Genomic DNA, 20117 nt, shown 5'->3' with positions numbered 1-20117 from the left:
CTGACGTGAGCTACAAAATTGTGTTCTATAACTTCCAATGTACAGTCACTAATTCCAGCCTCCACCAAAAATATATATATATATATATATATATAATGTGTGTGTGTGTGTCCTATGACAGGTAAAGCAGAATTGTAGATAATATTTAACTTTTAGTACTTTTGTCAAGAGGGATCATTTTTCCCAGCAGCTTTACTCAGATATTGTGCTATATTTCGTTTTGTACTCTAGTGTTTAGGTATTTTTTAAAAATATTTCCCTATTTTTTGATACTTTCATTTCTTTCTCTTTTTTCTTTAAAGTGCTCTTGCAGGGCCAACTGTACCACCAACCATTTCTCCCCTGAGAATCATCAAATTATTTCTGATTCGGGTTCTGATTTCCAGCAATTTCCCACTGAAGATTTGCCAGTGTGCAATACCTTGGTAAATTTAGCAAATAGTAATCTTAAAGTACTACAGTTTCTGCTCAGTTGCATCTCTGAGATGCTGATGGAATTGTTGGTGTATTTTTTCTTATGAAATTACTCAGAATAATTCTGATTTAAAAGAAAAAAAAAACTTTCCGTGTATTATTCCTGTCAGTCTGCGACTTCAGGCGAGGCCTTTTAAATTTTTTATCACCAATCCTCTCAACCTACTTTTTTTGTGGGATATTTCAAGGGACAATTACCATGTCGCTGTCTCATTACAGAGTGCGGCACATCTGCTGAACTAGAACACGTTCTCTGCTTCTTCATTTGAGTGATATCAGCACGGAGAACGTGTACAAGTCAGCGTTTTTCATCTGTGTTTGTCGGCCTAGTTAAAATAGCTCCAAAGTTAGTGAAAATTATAGCATTTTAAGCACTTTTCATTTTCCCAAAAATACAACAAAATACAAAAATACATCCCGCCGGCTATTAGTCCAGGTTCTGACTTACTGTTTGCAAGAATTTTTGATGTTCTAAATCAAAAGCATAAACTTTATCTTTAGTCATTTTTAAATAAATAAATAGTTGCCTTCTAAAATGATTAGTCACATATGCAGAGTGTGTTTTAGGTGTGTTTGTGTGGAAAGTCCAGACAGATTTGCTTTGGAGAGCCAATAGATCCTTTGCATAGCCACAAATAACTGCAGAAACTACTCTTGGTTTAAAAAAAAAAACTTTGTTCAGAGAGCTGTAATAAGCTTTGCCCTCGCTCCCTGTTGTGTTGGTAAGATGATTTTCAATTAAAGGAATAACTTGGCTGAGCACAGGCGATGGAAGCAGAGCTATTGGCCTGAGTTAGATTGTACCCCAAGGCCTTGGTAGGAGATGAAGGCCAAGGCAGGGAAGTTCTGCCAAAAAATATCACAGCTGTTGGCATCTCCATTTAGTTTGTTGTTGATCCACACCTGCCTGTGCCTGCGTCTTCCTTCCCTCTGAATGGGTCAGACCTGCCCTCTTAGCCTTTATGTAGTTTCACATTGTTCTGTTTGTACATTAACGTTGCTTTTTATCTCTAGAAGGCATTGTTAATCTTCCTGAGGCAGGGAAAAGGATCAGTACTTCCTTTAAGAGGGCCCCGTCTATTGTTATACAGTAATATGCCATGTAATACTTCCTGCTTGGTTCCAGTCACTGTAAAAAAAAAATCAGGTCAGGTGATAGACATAGAGGGAGGAGGAAGAGAAAGTTTCAGTCCACCCCTCATATATTACAGGTTACTTACAGTATCATCACTGCCAGCTGCAGATAAGATAATGTATAACTAACTTTAGGTAAACGTATAATGTTTGTTGCTCTGTTATAACTGTTAAAAAAAGTAGCTAGGCAAACCAAGTTTAGATTAGATCAGATCAATAAAGTTTGATCTGCCATTATGGAGCACTGGATCGGGATATATGTCCCAGTGCGAGTATTTGCATGAAGTTTTGAGTGCTGTATACTGATACTAATTAAAAATGTCAGAAAGCCACTAAACAACACAATGCTTCTGAGTACTTCTGATCACTGTGATCAGTAGTCGTGCTACTGTGTAACTAAAGTGTTGTTGCAAACTGATTGTTTATTCCTTCAGTAATCCTGTATTCTTTGGCCTGCTTCACACTGGTGATTAAAAGAAGGATTGGCAGCTTTAACAAAAGCAACACCACCACTGAAACCCACTCATAAGCCCATGTGTAAACAGCTTGTGTCTAAGCCAATATGCAAACAGATGATTTTCACACTGGCAGGATGACCAGTACTGTTCTATATTTGTATGTCCACAGTGTATTTTAAATCGCTTTGGCTTGCCTATAGTTTACATTCAATTAAGTAGACTTGAAAATGGAGGATGTCACAGCACACATTTAAACTAAAAATGAACTCTCTCTCTATATATATTATGTTTTTTTGTTAATTCTACCTTTGTTATGTAGGTTAGTATAGTACCATTGTTCTTCTAATCATTAACCTGCCCATGTCCATCAAACACGGTAGAAGATACCTGCTGTTTCACCCTCAGTTCTGCTTTCATTTTGTTTCTTTATAGAGCTGCAAACATCTTTGCCGGACATTTTAGTAGGACTCTGCACATGTTTTTTCCAAAATGAAACCCTTTTGTCTCTGCACAATTGTTGTTCCAAGTGTTTTTGCAGTAGCCAGTTTCCTTTCCGTCTATAAACACTTCAGTGTGCAGAAAAATAAAAACTATTTCTTTCTGTCCTCGGCCCATGTCCACGTTCCTCCTGTTAGCCTAATAGCTTTTGTCCAATCCCGGCAGAATACCTGTCAATTCGGCAGCAAAGTTTGTTGTTGTCGGCTTCATCTCACCTCCAGCTGGTCTAGTCAAGTAAACACAGTCAACAACATCTGCCTCAGAAACTCACCGTGCTCCAAGTTGTTCCATATAAATGATCACACTAGGAAGACTTTGTGTAACCTTACTGTAGTTTTATGGTAATCTCCAATGTGCTGGAGGTGAGGTAATTCAGATTATTAATGATGATCCTAACCTAACCCTGTATTTTTTCTCAGGATTATTAGAAGATGAAAATTCAGCATATTTTGTTTTTTGTATTTAAAGCAACTTTGTCCACTTCACATTGTCTCCATAAAAGCTGAAATGTTGCCACACATCAGCGTGTAACATAAGAGGGCGCTAGTCAAATGTTATTGTTTGTAAGCTGTGGCACTAGTTCAGCCATGAACATAGACAATTGGTTAACAAATCTGTATGACAAGGCTGCGCATGTTACCTTGACTTTAAAATAAAGGATTTTAATTTTTTCTCATTTGATTTATAACCATTCAAGAGACAATTGTTATGCATGGGAAAAAACGATCATGTCTCCCACCTTTTGTTCAGTGGGCTGCATAATTTCAAGTGTACTTCCAATTTACTTCGGTTTGTCTGTTCATTTAATCATTTTGACAAAGTAATAATGTTTGCCTCAAGCCCCCTCTCCCCCCAGGATTTTGTTCTGAGAGACACCTCCCATCTGGGATTTCCTGGCTGCATCCCGACATGATCCTCCAACTTTGGTCTCTTTTCATCATTTAGAATAATTCTAGAGTTTCTGCAAATCTCTCTCTTCTTCCTCCTCCTCCACCTTCTCCGTCATCAGTTTTCTCATTTGTGTTTAATGATATGTTATACACAGGGTCAATTAGTGCAGGTTATTAGAGAGCACAAAGAGTGGAATTACAATCAGACCAGGGTTGAGATGAGGCTGCTTATAATTGTACGAGGGCGTAGATGTGCACAGGCTAAATGGGTAGGACTGTAATCTAACTCCTTTTGATGATAATGGTCCTTGAGTTTGCACAATCTTATGAAGGAGGTCATGTATGATTACGAGCCGGTGGCGCATAACATGGCTGTTTATCCTTTTCTTTGAAAATCATTTGCATGACACACTCATGAAAAGCTGTTCGCTTCCCTGATGGGGTTTATCTCCCTTACATGTTCTCGAGCGGCGTCCGTTTACTCTTCAGTATGCAAATGCAGGTTCATGAGAGCTGTCAGTCATCTAAATGCCAATGGTTTTCAGTTCGCCACGCACTAGCATCACTTCACATGTCAGGACTGCGTTTGACGTCTCCACATGTGTCTTCTTGTTCCTCCTGTGTTTAGTTGATGTAGTCCTCCTCATATTGGCAGTCATTGAAGGGACAGTTGGTATTTTCATTTCCTAATGCAGTATGAAGCCATATGTCTCCATTAGCACTGCTCAGACGGCTCATTCTCACCAGCTTCACGCTGAATCAGCTGCAGCCTTTGACCCAGTTCCAGAGAAATGCACAAATGTGGCGCTTGATGACTTTATATGCTTTTCTGGCTACTCTTAATGATGGTGTAATTGAGTGCACCCTGCTGCACACTGACTGGGCTGCTCTTTAATGGCCGCCCACAGTTTATTCCCACCTCCTCTTTGATTGTTTCGTTGCTGTCTCCCCTCGTAGCTACCCTTTTGTACCTCACCATGGTACGGCTGAATTAATTTCCCCGAGACCTTTGTTCAGTATTCGAATCGTGGCTTGTGTTCTAGGGGATTCCCTGGATGCGTTGGATTGTTCTAAGGGTTCTGAAAACACTGTGGACACGTGTATGCAAATACACCATGATGACAAGGTGAACTGGTGTTGAATGGATCTGGCTGCTCAGTGTGTTTCAACCTTCCCTGAGCCTTTAGTAAGTGAACCGTAGGCAGACCTGCGGCACAAACCATAGGAGAGACATTCACTTTTGTGTTTGGCCTTTATGATGTTCTCAGTTTCTGGCTAAATTTCAGTCATTTTTCTCAATCTGTCGTTTTTTTTTTTTTACTATATACTATAATAATAAATAGCGGTTTGTTCGTGTCATGTATGGTGCCTCCTGTGTGGCACGGTAAAATTAATTGCATCGCCACAGGGAAACAATAATTAAGACATAGTCCAATAATGAACATCTACATATAATTCCCAGATTATTCTGCATGGTATTTGCAGTATATTTTATTTTCTAAAACAGTGAGACTTAAATCAGTATGTGGTATTGATAATGGAATTGAAAATGCTAAATTCCTATCAATACCCATCCCTAGTCATGAGATACACCAATGCTCATGCTAATTATAAGTATTTAAGTATTAACTTTGTCCTATATGCTAAGAGATTATTAAATAATACACCATTTGTTTCAAGTGTACAATTAACTTGTTAATTGATGTCAATTAAGGCATAACATGAGAACTGTACTAATGTGATGGACTAAAAAGTTCTTTGCAATTTAAAATGAACCATGTGACAAGCCTGGATTTTATTTTTTAAAACTGTTTCTGTATAATTCCAGTTTTATTTTAAAGAAGACATCAGTGTTTTGCTTCATCCACATTGTACAAACTTAAAAAAGTAAGTTGATATTTGATGATGTGAACCTGGTAACCTGAGTCGAAGGACCTGCCTTATTACCATGTGTGGGCAGAGTACATAAAAAAAGGATTCACCGTAGCACCAAAATGTGACAAACACAAAAGTGCTCTGTTCCAGATAATTGTCCACCATTACAACTTAAAAGTTAAATGGTACCAGAAAAATATCTCTGAGTGGCACCTGATATGTTAATGAAATATAATCAGCTCTTAGTATGGAGGTTGTGGGACAGAGTTGGCTCATTTAACGCTCCATCAGGATGCTGCGAAGGTTTTAGTGCCAGCAGTGAAGGCCCTCTTTAATTAAGCTGCCATTCAACTTTGGAAACCTTTGCTGAAGTGGATCTGCATGATTTCCTTTCAGCAGAACTTGAAAACACACACAAAAACACACACACGCCTGTTGTCACTGGTTCCCCTCTGACACAGACGCTAACTCTGTGTGTTTGCTAACAGTTCATTGTCATGCTGTCAGCGTAGGCTGTACATACGTGTGTGTCTGTGTCTCCTTGTGGCTTTTCTCAGAGGTGGTTGTTGGTCACGGGTGGTTTGACACTCACAGGTCCTTCACGTTCCACTAGAGAGGAGAACATGTGTTTTTACTTAGGATTCTGTTGTCTTTACATCGCCATCTGTCCATGCTGAGGTTTTTTTTTCCTGGGTGTTTGTCTGCAACATAACAAACACTCTACATGTAAGGGAGCGTAACGACTTCCACCAAGTGTTTAACAGTAAACAGGAATGGACGTCGTTAGAACTTAATGTGCAACACAGGCATTTAAGGCACACAATTAATTAAAAATATTTAAATGAACGGTCAACCTGGATCCTGATGTCATCTGTGTTTGTCTTCACAATTTTGAAGAAGAAAAAAACATAAAAAATATTTTTGTGTGATGTACATGGTTTATTGCTGAAAATTCCACAATCCAGAAAAAGAAAATTCTAATGTTGTTTGAAATCCGCCCTTAGAAAGTTTGGTTTAAAACATCCAGTGTTGTCCCTACAGAGAAGAAAACCACAGCTTTATTAACAGGCATAAATATGTCCCAACCTTGTAGCTGCTGTATTTGATATATTAGACACAGATGTATGGCTGTTTGGTGGATGGAAGTGCTCTATCTATGTTTCACAGTCAGCGCGTTGACATGTCATATATCTCGGAGATGAAACTCTCCTTTTGTAGCCCTGACTTATATAAACTCCAGAAACATTTGCAGTGTCTTTCTTTCCTCTTCCTGCAGCGCTCAGCAAACCCCTCTTCTACTACTGCTCCTGTTTTGGCCTTCCTCCATCAGCTTTGGTGTCTCTGTAGTGGGTGGTGTAGATGTGTTGATAAAACAGCATCACTGGTGCCTGGCCTGAGCATGACTGTGTCAGACAGTGTGGGCGGACGTCCTGTGGATGTGTGATGCCTCTACTACACATTGCAGTGGCACACAATTAGCGCCACGAGGGATCCAAAGGCTTTATTGTACCCCCCCCCCCTGAAGTCCCCCCCCCCACACACACACACACACACTCAGCAGTAATATCTCCTCCTCTTATATTGTTCTCTGTCATCCCTCCACAGCGATCTATAACTACGATGCCCGGGGAGAGGAGGAGCTGTCACTGCAGATCGGAGACACAGTGCACATACTGGAGACGTATGAAGGTGAGAGGACACCACTGGGGACAGAGTTGGACACCGTTTCCCCATCATTAGTAGTAGATTCACTTGTGTTTTGTCCATTTTCGGTGCACACAATCACCCAAAAAAGCGTTTATGAGAACCAGCGGAGCTGATGGTTTATTCCTGTATATCCATGAGCAGACCCACTCTCCCCACAGTATTGGTTTTAATATCACGAGGCCGTTTGTGACGTATATTCACAGTGTTTTTATTCTCAAGTTCACGTTCAAACTAAATAGAATTGGGAACTCAGCAGAGTTAAAATGCACTGTAGCTTTTATTGCATTTTTTTTTTGCTCACACAATGTGCTTGTTGTGTATTATTGATGAGACTTGTTCTGTTTTGTATTCCACCAGATTGGTACAGAGGCCATAGGCTACGAAGAAAATCCAAGAAGGTTGGTTGTCTTCAACTTTTTATTTTTTTAGTTATTTCTTCTTTGTCTTCAGCTTCGATTTGAACTGTTTAACTAAATAAGCATTTTGATCCTAACTGTATACTCTTCCTTTTCCAGGGCATATTTCCAGCATGTTATATTCACCTGAAAGAGGCCACAATCGAAGGCAGTGGGTGAGTTCATTTTTACATACTGTTTGAACTGATATGGTTCTAGTATCATCATTTTTCTTCACTGAATTAAATACAGTGCAAACTCAGTTCTCGAACACTTCCCTTTTTGAACAATTTGATTAAGTTTTTATCCAAAAATTGCGTTGGTTGTCATACTACAACACAGTTGCCGAACAAGCCAATAATATCGCACTGACAGCAAGTGATCACTGTGTGACTGAGTGTGTGGCGCCAGTCTTGCCTCAGCCCCTTATACATGCTAAGAACTGTTGACTGATTTCGCGAGTATTTCTTGCACTGTTATTTCATAAATCACCATGGGACCTAAAATAGCTAGTGAGAATGGAAAGGCGAAAAGAAAAGTAGCAAGGACAACAATAGAAGTGAAGAAAAAGACTATACGAAAGCATGAGAATAGTGCTCATGTTTCAAATCTGGCCGTATGGCTGAGTAAAGTTGTCGATTTGTACCATCATTAAGAACAAGGAAGCAATAAAAGAAGTTAAGCAAAAGAAGTGACAGTGATCACCAAGCAAAGATCTCATACATTAGAAGAAGTGGAAGTTGCTACTGATTTGGATCAACAAAAAGCAGTTGATTGGCGACAGTATTTCAGAGACAGAGAATAATTTGTGAGAAAGTGAAGCGAACATTGCGCAATCACAACTCCTCAGCACCGATAAGGACGAATGAAATTACTTTTCCTATTTAAAGCATTCTTTATTCAGTTATCTTTTTTGTTAGATTTAATTATTTTCATTGGTTTCCTGTATGAACTTGTACACAAAATACTGTTGAAAAAGTTTAAATAAGCAGGAACAGATTAATCCATTTGACATTGGTTCCTATGGAAAAAATTGTTTCTTTGTTTTAGAATGAAATTCTTATATGGTGAAATAATACGCTCCTCCTTAGTTTTTACATATTGTTGTTGAGCAAGATTATAATTACAAACACACTAATTGATGTGTTTTTTTCCTCCTAATTCCTGTATAATTGTGGTTAATGCTTAACAGTTAGTAGAATATGGGACGTTTCTTTCATCTTCAGTTTTTGTATTGCATCAGAATTGCTTGTTTGCTTGTTTTTAAAAGCAGCTGTTTTGTGTTTTGCTCTGTTTAATTTGCGGCGCATACACCAGAAAGATTAACCTTCAACTTCCAAGTCCTTCAATTCAAATTAGAACCTGGAAAAAATTCAAATTAAGAAAATTCAAATTAATCAGCATTACCTTGGATAATAAACAGTGAAGGTAATTACTGTGGAAAAAGTGTTTACAGTGGTAAACAAAGGTCTTTGACTGCAGATATTCATTGTAGTCTCATCAGCTTCTAGACTGACAGTTTAGACATTTCTTCTTCTTTTATCCTCATATGGAAAATGTGTGCAACAGAAAACGCACAAAAATCAAGCAGATCCTTTTTAATTGATTGCCATGAATGCAGGCAAAAGGAGACCATCATCCCAACTGAGCTGCCCCTGGTCCAGGAGGTCACCACCACGCTGAGGGAATGGGCCACTATATGGAGGGACCTCTACGTGGTACGTATGTAGTGGACACACACAGTGATTGGCTTAGATTTATGTATGATAACGTATCTATGTATGTGTGTGTGTAAATATATATATATATATATATATATATATATATATATATATATATACTTATGTATTTTTTATTTTATTATTTGCCTCAGAAATAGAAAAAATGACTTTAATCACATAGTGACATAGTATCAGACTTTAAAGAGTACTTATTAAGGGATTTGGGGTTTTGGCCCCTGCGTAATTTTAAAGATACAGTAATAAACCTTAAACATAAGCCTGCTCTTAAATTGTTGTTAAGTGCATAAAAGGTTGTTCGGGGATTTTTCTGTTCCCACCAACAGAGGGACAAGCGGGAGATGTTCAACTCTGTCCGTGACATGATTTACGACCTCATCGAATGGCGCTCCCAAATCCTGTCCGGCACCCTCCCACAGGACGAGCTCACAGAGCTCAAACAGAAAGTCACCTCCAAGATAGACTACGGCAACAAGTGAGTGTTTGGACTTCAGAGTCTCCAGATCTTAAATCCCTTTTATCCTCACATCTATCTTGGAGAAATGAGTGTGCTTGGAACAGGTCAGCAGTTTCAGTCAATAGAAAATGACAGCTCATCACTTAGCTTCAGGAAACCTGGGAGGATTTAGCTTTAGCAAACTCTACTGTAGTCCATCACCAAGTGACAGCTTCTGCTGTGTCTACAGTGGAAACAGAAAAATGGTTTGAAATCGAGAATGGTGAAGCTGTGATAAAACTGGAAACCAGGTGTAGACTTTTGTCCACAAAGAAGCAGAAGTGAGGTGATGAAAAGTTGGCCGGGAGGCTTGGTCTGCACCAAGATAAAAGAAAACAAAAAGTTGATCGGAAAAGTTTGACTTTAAAAACATTTTTTCGTAGGTTAGAGCAACCGAACAGTGCAGGTGTTTACAGTGGTGTGCTGTGATATTCATTGACCGTTTTCTTGAAGGTACCTGGACCTTGATTTGGTGGTCAGGGACAATGATGGAAACATTCTGGACCCTGAGCTCAGCAGCACCATCAGTCTGTTCAGGGCTCATGAAGCCGCTTCCAAACAAATTGAGGATCGAATCCAAGAAGAGAAGGTAAAAATAAGAAAAAACAGAACTGCTTAACAAGTTGAAGCACAATAGCATATTAAAAAGAAAACCAAAACAAAATACTTTTGTACATCACTGTATGAAATCATGATCTTATTTAATTCTTTGTTGGAGGGATTCACTTTTTTTTAACTTTACATTTGTACTTATTTATAAATGATTAAAATATATCTATATATATATCTATATCATTATAATTACTATCATTATTAACATTATTATTTACTGTTTCTAATGAGCTTCATTACTTCAGTAGAAAAAAGAACTTCTTCATTCTGCAGATCCGTTCTGTTGTTTACACATATCCACTGTCGTGGTGAAAAAGCAGCCGCGCCTATTTCCCAAAAAAATGTGTAAGAGCTTGAACAGACACTGTGCCAGTCAGTTGTTGGCATCCTTCACCTGCGTGTCAGTTGGCAGTGTGAAGGAGTGGGTGTTAAACCTGAGGTGGCCTGCAGTCACACAGTCTCTTCTAATGGGACCTTTTTCTCCACAGGTCTTGACTGCATGTGTAGAGCCAGTATGATTTTGGTCATTTGGATTCATATTGTCAATCAGGTTTTAGTGTATTTTTAAAGCCATGCAAAAGGTCTATGCTGCCAGTTCATTTCTTATTTAAGAGGGAGGAAATGGAATAAATCAAACTGGATTTTAGGACCTTTATAGACGTTCCATTAAAACTAGCTGTTTTTCTTGATGAATTTCCACGGAGAGGCAGTTGTGGTTATTTGCAGTCCAATTCCAGGCTGTGAATGGATACAACATTTTTTCCACACATACTGGGCTCGTTGTTTAACCTACACATGTGGATGAAATTGTTGGTTAAAAAGTTGTTTGTTAGAAAAGAAACTTCTGACACTTCTGAAACTGGAAAAGTAATCATAACTAAAAAAAGTACTGATAATGAATAATTGAAAATCAGACATTGTTTTGACATGTGTAACCAAGAACCACAACTCAAAGGTTAAATTGCATTCATCTTTATTATTACATTCAGTCAGTTGGAGGTTAAGTGAACATTATGGTTTCTTTATTTGAACCAACCATGTTGTGTGTGTGTCAAACCTCACATGACAAAAAGCTGTGGTAAAAGCCCAGTATTATTTGTGACTTTTTGTCTTTTTGTTTTTTTCTCCCTCTCTCTGTCTGACAGTCTCAGAAGCAGAATATTGATCTGACCAGGCAAGCAAAGTTTGCTTCCACTCCGGCGTTTGCCCTCTTTGTAACTCTGAAGAATGTGGTGTGTAAGATCGGTGAAGACGCTGAGGTGCTCATGTCCCTCTATGACCCGGTGGAGTCAAAGTTTGTCAGGTAAGTCCGTCACTGGTCGATACATCGGCTGTCCTGTGGAGTCTCCTGGAAAAGAAAGCCAATTTACTGGTACAAACACAGCAGCGTACTCAGAAAATTATAATCACAGATTATGTTAGTTGTGGTATTTGCTCATTTGAATTAACGCTGTTGTCAAACACCGTTTGGGAGTCAACACTTCCATAAATACTCTGACTCAGATATGAGTATTGCAACAATTTGTTTTACTATATAAAAAAGAAATAGGCGTTTACTCCTTAGCAGAAACAAATAATAAATCAGGAAAATAAAACGAACAGCCAGCTCTGCTTTATATCTCCTTAAAACTGGCTTCTTTAATGCATATTTTTACCACTCTACCCAACGCCATAATTTGATTCATCAAAGACTTCTTATCGTTCAGTCAGGTCAGGCCTGTCACCATCATTTGAACTACAGTTAGCGTCACATTGTCATATTGTTCTGTTTATGGTTCAGTACTATCAGTCCTACCAAACAGGCAGGGTGGCCCAATAAGTGGATCGCAGTCTACCTGCAGGTCTCAAAGGGAGTGCTGAAATGTCAAGAGCAATTAAAATAAAAAAAGATATATTAACAAATGTGCAAATAATAAGTATATTTTGTTGATATGAATAAATATGTGTTTAGAGTTTTCTATTACATCAGTTTTGCCCACATCTCTCATCATCAGTTTTTTCAAGACAGATTGCTATTACATCAGTTTTGCCCACATCTCTTTTGGCTTTTGCTAATTTCCCTGAAAATATTGATGGATTGAATTGTTTGTTTTCCCTCACAGTGAAAACTACCTGGTGAAGTGGTCCAGTTCAGGTCTGGTGAAAGACATAGACCAGCTACACAACCTGCGCGCTGTCTTCACAGTGAGTGTGTTTGCTTCTGTGTGTGATTGCATGTTGGCCTGTTGTGCTGCGCTGTTTATCCGGCCATGTTATGAGGCGTGTGGGAGCCTGTTTGTAGAGTCTGTGTTTGTTGAGCTCTCCCAGGATGAAGCCAGCCGGCCGCACGGCGTTTACCGAGGCAGTCACCTCTATCTAATGGGAGCCCAAGGACGGCAGGGTCAGTTTGCGTCCACCGGGCGAACTAGGCTCGGCTTAGAAAGGGTATTTCCCACAGGAAATGAACGACGAGGCACAATCGGAGATGGTGCTCTGGCAATTTGTTGTGCAAATGTTTGCCCAACTGCAATTCATCTTTAGCCAAGCTAATCTGCCCTGTAATTGAGATAGACAATGTTAAGGCACAATTGCAATTCTGTAACCTGTCAAAAGTTCAAATGGGATTTTTTTTTTACAATATGTGGACCTTTGCATTGTTCTTATTCCCAGGACCTGGGCAGTGAGGACCTTAAAAGAGAGAAGATCAGCTTTGTTTGTCAGATTGTCCGAGTTGGCCGCATGGAGCTGCGAGACAATAATACCAAGAAATTGACATCGGGGTTGAGAAGACCTTTTGGAGTGGCAGGTAATGTAGTCAGGGGTTTTTTTATCCTTTTTTTTTTTTTTTTGTCTTTTGTGGCTCCCAAACCATTGGCCAGCTCAAATGTCATAATTAATCCTTTTTTGTAGAGCCTCTGATTTGAACACCTTTTGTATTCACAGTTTATTTAAAGAGTTCTAGTCAGTGAATCGTCTACTCCCATTAGAAAAGGTTGTTTTTCTCCATCACAGACTGTGAATATTAAGTTCTTTATGCCTCTTTAGTAAATGCGGTTTTGTTTTGGATGATAAAAGTGAAAAACAATTTGTTGCCTGAATTGTATTTTTTTATTGAACTTCTCAGGCACAAGCAGACGGTAAGGTTAGTTTTTAAAACTTTCAAACTGCTGGTGGTCGTATGTGGCCTGCGGGACTGGAGTTTGTGACCCTCAGTATAAAACTTCAAATTAAATTCTCTGCTTTGTGTCTCAGTTTAAAGCTGGTTTAGTGCCATTTCCCCCCCCCTCCAAATCTCAATAAATATGTTGCCTTAAATTCAGACATATACTGCGCTAGTAGAACAAACATCAAGTTGGCGGGCTGCCACACAGGCATCAAAATAATTAGATTGCTGCTTTGACCACCGTTGTCCAACAGAGAAAATTATATCCTTCTGAGGAGAGTCACACTTTCAGTTCAGCTAAAAAAAAAAACGGTAAATGACAGGCTGATTAATGTTGACATGGCGTGAAGCATCCCCATGATTGCTGCTGTGCACAGCAGGACCAAAAGTCTGAGTTTAAAATGTTCTTTTTAAGAAAGATTAAAAAAAAAGAAGTGGTTCTTTGTGGCAAACCTCTCAGTGTCAATGCACAAATGTTATTTTTCTAACTCTGACAAATCAGGAAATTAATTAAACTTCGCCAAAGAGTAAACATCAATTCATTCCTTCTTACTGTTTAAAAGTCAAAACATCTTGACTTTTAAACATTTGAGCATGTGACAAATAAACTCTTGAAGGCGAGCCCCGCAGAAAAAATTGGGTAATAAAAGTTACAAATGTATTTATTTAACTATAAAAAAGATATCAGCAGCGAGAGCAGCCATATGCCTTATTAATTAGGTTATTAATTAGTTAATTCTAAGTCGTTGAGACCATAATGTAGTCATTTTTTTAAGCTAGCATTAATTAGTGCTTCGTTCTTAAGACGAGTCAGTGTGAGCTGATACCTCCCCCACCACCCGTCTCTTCTGAGGTCGTTAACATTTTTACTTCCTTTCTGATTGTTCTCTCCCCACAGTAATGGATGTCACTGACATCATAACTGGAAAAATGGACGACGAGGACAAGCAGCACTTCATCCCATTTCAGCCGTAAGTGTTGAGCAGCGTTGCAGCCGACACAAATGTACGCGGCCGTGTTGTTTACGATCGTTAGGTTAACGTTGTTGGAATCTTTTCACAGTCGTTTCTGTTAACACAAACGTAATGTCAGCCTCGTTTTTTTTTTCTATTGTCCTGAATCCTTGACTCCTGATTAGTGGAGGTTACACTGTAGCTCTCTTCTATCCCCAGCTGACGCAATTAAAGCAGTCTTATTAACTGCTGCCATTCTTGTAGGACAAGGTGCAGAAAGCCAGAGTAACCTTTTCCTTAACGCGGTTTCATGCATAATTAGGACTAGTTCAGATTCAGGCAGTTTAACAGGCAGAACATCCCACTTACCCTTTTTCCCCATGAACATAAATCATGGAAATGAGATTCTCCCAGTGTGAGTAAAAAGAACAGGATCTACAAGGCTTATTTATGTCCAAGGGAGAATATTTGCCTTTTCACTGACTTTTAACAGACGAAGTTTTGAAACAACAGCAGTACTGGGTGTTTTCTCAAGTACAGCAGAGGCAGGAAGGAGTGAAGGAGCTATTTTTGGGAGCGTTTGAATCCCCATTGTGATCCAGACTAAGCGCTGTCGTTAAAACAAAAGAGGAACCGGCTCCTCTTTTGGACTTTTAATATATAGCAGTTGAAAACTGAAAACTACAATTTGTTTGTCATTGTTAGTTTATCATAATTTACCAGCATGAACTCACGTGACTGAAAAATGCCACTGGAAACCTTGAATACTAGTACTTTTATTATTTAGTAGTATTTAGTTTGCGTGTGTGCATCTCTACTTCTGTCTTGTTGTTTTTATTTCACAGTAAAGTCCTAAAATTTGACAGAAAAACTTTCCTCCATCCTTCAGGCTGATGTCATCACTTTTCTTCCTGTTTACTCACCCTTCATCAGCAGCCCACCTTACACGTCTCACTCGCAGCTTGTTTACCCTCCAAAAGGGCATAGCAACTGTACTTTCTCAGGCCGACTTGTTTCAGTTTAGTAGTCTCCAAACCAGAGCAGGTCATATTTTAGTCGACGTCCTCCTACTGAGAAGGCAGAGTGTGGGCAGGATTTGATACATTCAGGTGCTTCATGGATTTATAAGTGTCTGGCTTTGGAACCTTTTCAAGACAGATTGCTGGCAGGTCAAATTTCCCACTGCTGCAGGGGCTCAGAAAATGCTGACTACCATCATTTCCTGAACAATATTTTTCTGTGTGTTTCTGTCACCACCCATCCTGCCTTAATGTTAACTGCTAACAAGTGGCTTTGTGTCTGTCATGGAATTGCCATCACTCTTCGGTGTGTCTCTCCCTCTGTGTCTCTCCCTCTCATCCCACGTCCCTTTTCTTACAACCATCACTTTGTGGCACTTCCCATCCCATTGGCTCCGTTCGTCTTTCTCTGCAACCTCCTCTCTCTTGTGTGGTGTTTGCCTGTCGTGTGCCTACTGCAGGCTAGCGTTGGATGACGCCATTCGCCACAAGCAGCTGAACATCTCCCGTTTTTCACCCAGGGTGGCGGGGGAGAACGACTTCCTCCAGACAGTCATCAACAAAGTCATCACTGCCAAAGAGGTCAATCACAAGGGACAAGGTATGGTACACATACCACATGCTGGGACCACAACCCCTCCCCCCCTGTCTTTCCTCACGTTTAAGGTGAGAAATGAATACATGTTTCAGTTAGCAGTAGCCCTAAAGAACTCTGTTGCTAACGGTAGTTTCTCAAACCAGCAGCGTCTGATACTTTTCCACTACACAACCTTTCCAGTGTCTGAATACCAGATGAGTGACTTGACATTTCAGAACAATTTTACACACCCATCATCTGGATACAATCTCTCTTAAAAAAAAAATCCTCAGAAGAGAGAAGAAGGCAATCAATTCAGAAAGCTTAGCAGAATCAAAAAGAACAATAACAACAGGCTGAAGGTTGAGGTGTGCCCGCTGCTATTTATGTACAGGACTGTCTTTAGTTGTCCTTCGTCTTTAAAAAGTAAGGATGAGTTTGTCTCTTGAATTTAAATGAATGTTGGAGGCTGGAAACCTCACCTTTTACTAAATCATGAAGCACTTCTGTATTTTTATATATATTTATATATATATATTTGTCTTCTCCTATAGTGTGCAGAAACTCTGCACGGTTCTGAGAACAAAAATCTTAGTCAGCTTCTCGCATGGTAAATCACTGCTAATGCTATATATAGTTGGCCCTGTCGCCATGACTACTGGATCTAAGTAATCCAGCTGTTAATTAGGCTGCTGCTTTGACATCTCTGGTTAGAAGAAAGAGCATTGTGCAACGACTCACAGATCTGCGCAGGGATGCAGGGATCACATGACATGACAGCCTTCATGACTTTGTCAGGGCCTGTGAAGACGAACATGGGTAAATGTCAGATGTGCTGCGTCCCACACCGGTGGAAAACTGAGAGCAGCTGTTGTGGTCACGCAGATTTATCAGTCTCTCAGCCTGTCTCGCGGAGGACGAGTCATTCAGGCCAGAACGGGCCTGTTCAGTGAAATAAACGAAGCATCTGGCTTTTACAGACACTGTTTATTTCGGTGTCCTGGTAAGTGTGCAAGCTGCAGGATGCCTGCATAATTGGAAGCCCTCTTTTATTCCAGTCCTACTCAGAAGAATGTCTCTGTGCTGCTTTGCTTGTGATACGGCTGCACCGCTGAAGCTGGGAGGCCATGACGAGTTCAAAGAACAAAGCCTTTTCTGACAGTGTTCAAAGCAAAGTAGCTACTATACTAGGTTCTATTCAGTCGGTGGTGCTGAAGTGCCCTGCATGTCTTCAAGTGGGGCGCTCGTAGATAAATTGGATGTTGTGCAGAAGAATGCTGCTAGGATAAAGTATACCTTACCGAGGATGTCTGCGGATGAGGGGGAAATGAGTTTTTGCATTTAGTTGAGAGACATTATGCTAATCTTTAAAATTAGTTTACAAGGTCCCGTGTCTCGTGGCATTTGAATATTTTAAGGCACAGTAAAAAGGTTGGTAAAAATCTGTGAAACAGACATCAGAGTCAGAGTGCTCAACAATATAAACACTATAGAAAATCACCCAGAAGGAAGGTATCAGCACACACAGCTACAAACTACCTAACTGATCGATAATGTTGCACTGTTACCCTGAGAATAAAAAATACACATATTTGACTTAAGGAAGTAATCTTTCTGACATGCTGATATCTAAAGTAGGGAGCGGGCCACCCCAGGGGGCACAGAGCCATACAATACACTTTGGAGTTCCAGATGGCATCAATAAAACACATGTTAAAACAAAAGACCTCTTCAAGTGTCAGGAATTTATGTTAGAAGCCATTTTAATGAGATCTACAGCTAGAAATCGAAGTGTAAATTAAATTTTTTTTTTTTTACTTTTTTATATACTTTTAGATTTGAGACTGCTGATTCAGATTGATTATCATGTATCTCAACTTCAGTAAAACAAATCTTTAACCAGACATATAAACACATACACTTCTTTCCTCTTGCTTCTCTAATCAACCCGTCCCTAATGGGACCTGTGTTCTGTTCTGGTATTATAATCTGGCCGATCACTCACAGCCATCTGTGTATTCACAGTCCTATCTTGATTCTTCACTTTTTCGTTGCTCTGAACGTATCCAGGGCTGTGGGTGACTCTCAAGCTGCTTCCTGGAGACATCCATCAGATAAGGAAGGACTTCCCTCATCTTGTAGATCGATCGACTGCAGTGGCTCGAAAAATGGGCTTCCCTGAGATCATCATGCCAGGTTGAGTGTTTGATAATGCTTCTCCTTAGCCGTCACTCCCTGATTTACTTCACACATCTTAAAAGTGATTCCAAAACAAGGACTTCTACAAAAGAGATTAAAGCTGCAGTCCTCTGTCTAAAAAAGCATCTGTGTTGCTTTTTTTAAAGGTGACGTACGAAATGACATCTACGTGACGCTGGTTCAGGGAGACTTTGACAAGGGCAGCAAAACTGCGCACAAGAACGTTGAAGTGACCATGTCTGTCTACGATGAGGACGGCAAGAAACTGGAGGTAAGACGAAGGAGTTCTGCCCTCCTTTCAATGTATTTTTGCACTCCTTTGACCACTAATTTTTAATATTCAGATGTGCTTCAGTAGCCAATCACACACTCTCGCTCTGAGAGTCTGTGATTTAACAGGGCTTACTCAATTTAGCTTGGCCCACGCAGGCCCAGCGCATTGCTCAACTGACCGAGCCGCCAATAAAACAGTGTGGTCCAAAGACGAGGCTGTGTGCGTTTGCCACCTGCTTTAAGGCTGATAGGCTCACCACTGTGAATGTCATTTTCAGAGTGGGTTACAGTCCCCAAGTGACCAGGTGGGACATGTGGGTGGTGGGTACCTGATATAATAACAGAGGAGCGGATTTGGAAGATGATGTCATCTAAAAATATATAACCCTCTTGTTTGTAGTCAGACTGACCACATAACATAAACATTATGATTGTGGTTGGAGTGAATGAGGTGTGTCATTGCCCTCAGGGGTAGTTTATTCATGATGACATGAGCAAGACCTACAATATTAACAATTCAATAATTTACCCTAACAAGTGTATTTTTTGGAAGAAAAAAATGCTTTTTTTAAAGTAATATTTTATTTACTTTAACCTTAGATTGATCTTTTTTTATTGTTTAATGAATGAGGTTAAAATGATTTTAACAAATTTAAATAGCCTTCTATTAACGAGAAGAGACTAACTCTGGCTGTAAACATTTTCCTCTGTCCTCACTGTGGTTTGGGTTGGCTCACACCTAAACACTGCAAGTTACTGTTTCCCCCAAAGAGTTGTGTCACCTATATGACACTGCCTTCCACTTCATTGCATATTAATGGAAATCCAACCTAAACAGTATGGTGACATTATTCTCTACACAAATAAAAATCTTGTTTTGTGTGGCGTGGGGACATCTGTGATTCCTTTGTCTTTGTGGAATCTTTGTCTCATCTGGAGTTTGATATTCTTACAGAAATAGTCACGTAGTGTGGTGGGACTTTCGGACGGTGGCTTTGTGTCACCTCGACATATTGGCAGAACCCCTCAGACCTCTCACACCTGCTGCTAGGCCTTGGACGAACTCCTCTTGCTCTTTTTTTTATCTTCCCCAACTCAAAACTCATGAATCTTTCATGAAAGAGTTGCAGGAGCTGGCACCTGCCCCACTCTGTTCAGCATGGCTGTGGGTGAGGGGCTGTTATTCCTCATAATTGCTGGTTGTCACAAACCATTAGTGTTGGAGTACTTCACCAGAGGAACACCAGCGAGCCATGCATTCAGCTGCAGCAGTGGGAGGAAAGAGTCAGGCTGACTGAGAGAAACACGGCATATGTGCCATCCACAGTCACTCCGTCCTGGTGCCAGATCCCCCACCGGGGAAAATACTAGTTTCCATACACACCCTGACCTGTTGTAGAAACTCAGGGGAACCATTAGGCACACAACTTTACATGGCTGGATCCGTCGGCACCAGCTGGTGCTTCTCCGTGTGCCTGGATCTCTTCACTTCTCTGTGCATGGGAGCCATTGCGTTCTGTTAAATAATTAATTTCTCATTTATTTCTTATTTCCACACTGCTGTCGTGAGATTGGCAGCCAACAGGCAGGTGCTCAGTGCATCCACGCTTCATCCATACTTTGTGCCCCAGGGAGTCCTTTTCACAGAATCATCTCCAGTTGATTTTCCCCATACT

The 20117-nt window shown here is 40.1% G+C and overlaps 1 protein-coding gene across 1 annotated transcript in view; it reads left to right on the top strand.

Annotated features, from left to right (window-relative positions):
- dock1 (dedicator of cytokinesis 1) overlaps window positions 1–20117 on the top strand; it is a 143726-nt gene that overhangs the window by 8377 nt on the left and 115232 nt on the right. The window contains exons 2-14 of the mRNA XM_008314107.3: window positions 6935–7018; window positions 7394–7434; window positions 7552–7607; window positions 9053–9149; window positions 9497–9645; window positions 10120–10255; window positions 11424–11581; window positions 12381–12462; window positions 12928–13063; window positions 14319–14391; window positions 15914–15993; window positions 18040–18165; window positions 18315–18439. Of these exons, the coding sequence (XP_008312329.1) occupies window positions 6935–7018; window positions 7394–7434; window positions 7552–7607; window positions 9053–9149; window positions 9497–9645; window positions 10120–10255; window positions 11424–11581; window positions 12381–12462; window positions 12928–13063; window positions 14319–14391; window positions 15914–15993; window positions 18040–18165; window positions 18315–18439 (1343 nt within the window). The remainder of the gene's footprint in view (window positions 1–6934; window positions 7019–7393; window positions 7435–7551; window positions 7608–9052; window positions 9150–9496; window positions 9646–10119; window positions 10256–11423; window positions 11582–12380; window positions 12463–12927; window positions 13064–14318; window positions 14392–15913; window positions 15994–18039; window positions 18166–18314; window positions 18440–20117) is intronic.

This window comes from Cynoglossus semilaevis, chromosome 8, assembly GCF_000523025.1.
Source record: "Cynoglossus semilaevis isolate Cse_v1.0 chromosome 8, Cse_v1.0, whole genome shotgun sequence".
NCBI lineage: Eukaryota > Metazoa > Chordata > Actinopteri > Pleuronectiformes > Cynoglossidae > Cynoglossus > Cynoglossus semilaevis.
Note: the sequence above shows the minus strand (reverse complement) of the source record. Positions and strands in the feature narration are given on the sequence as shown.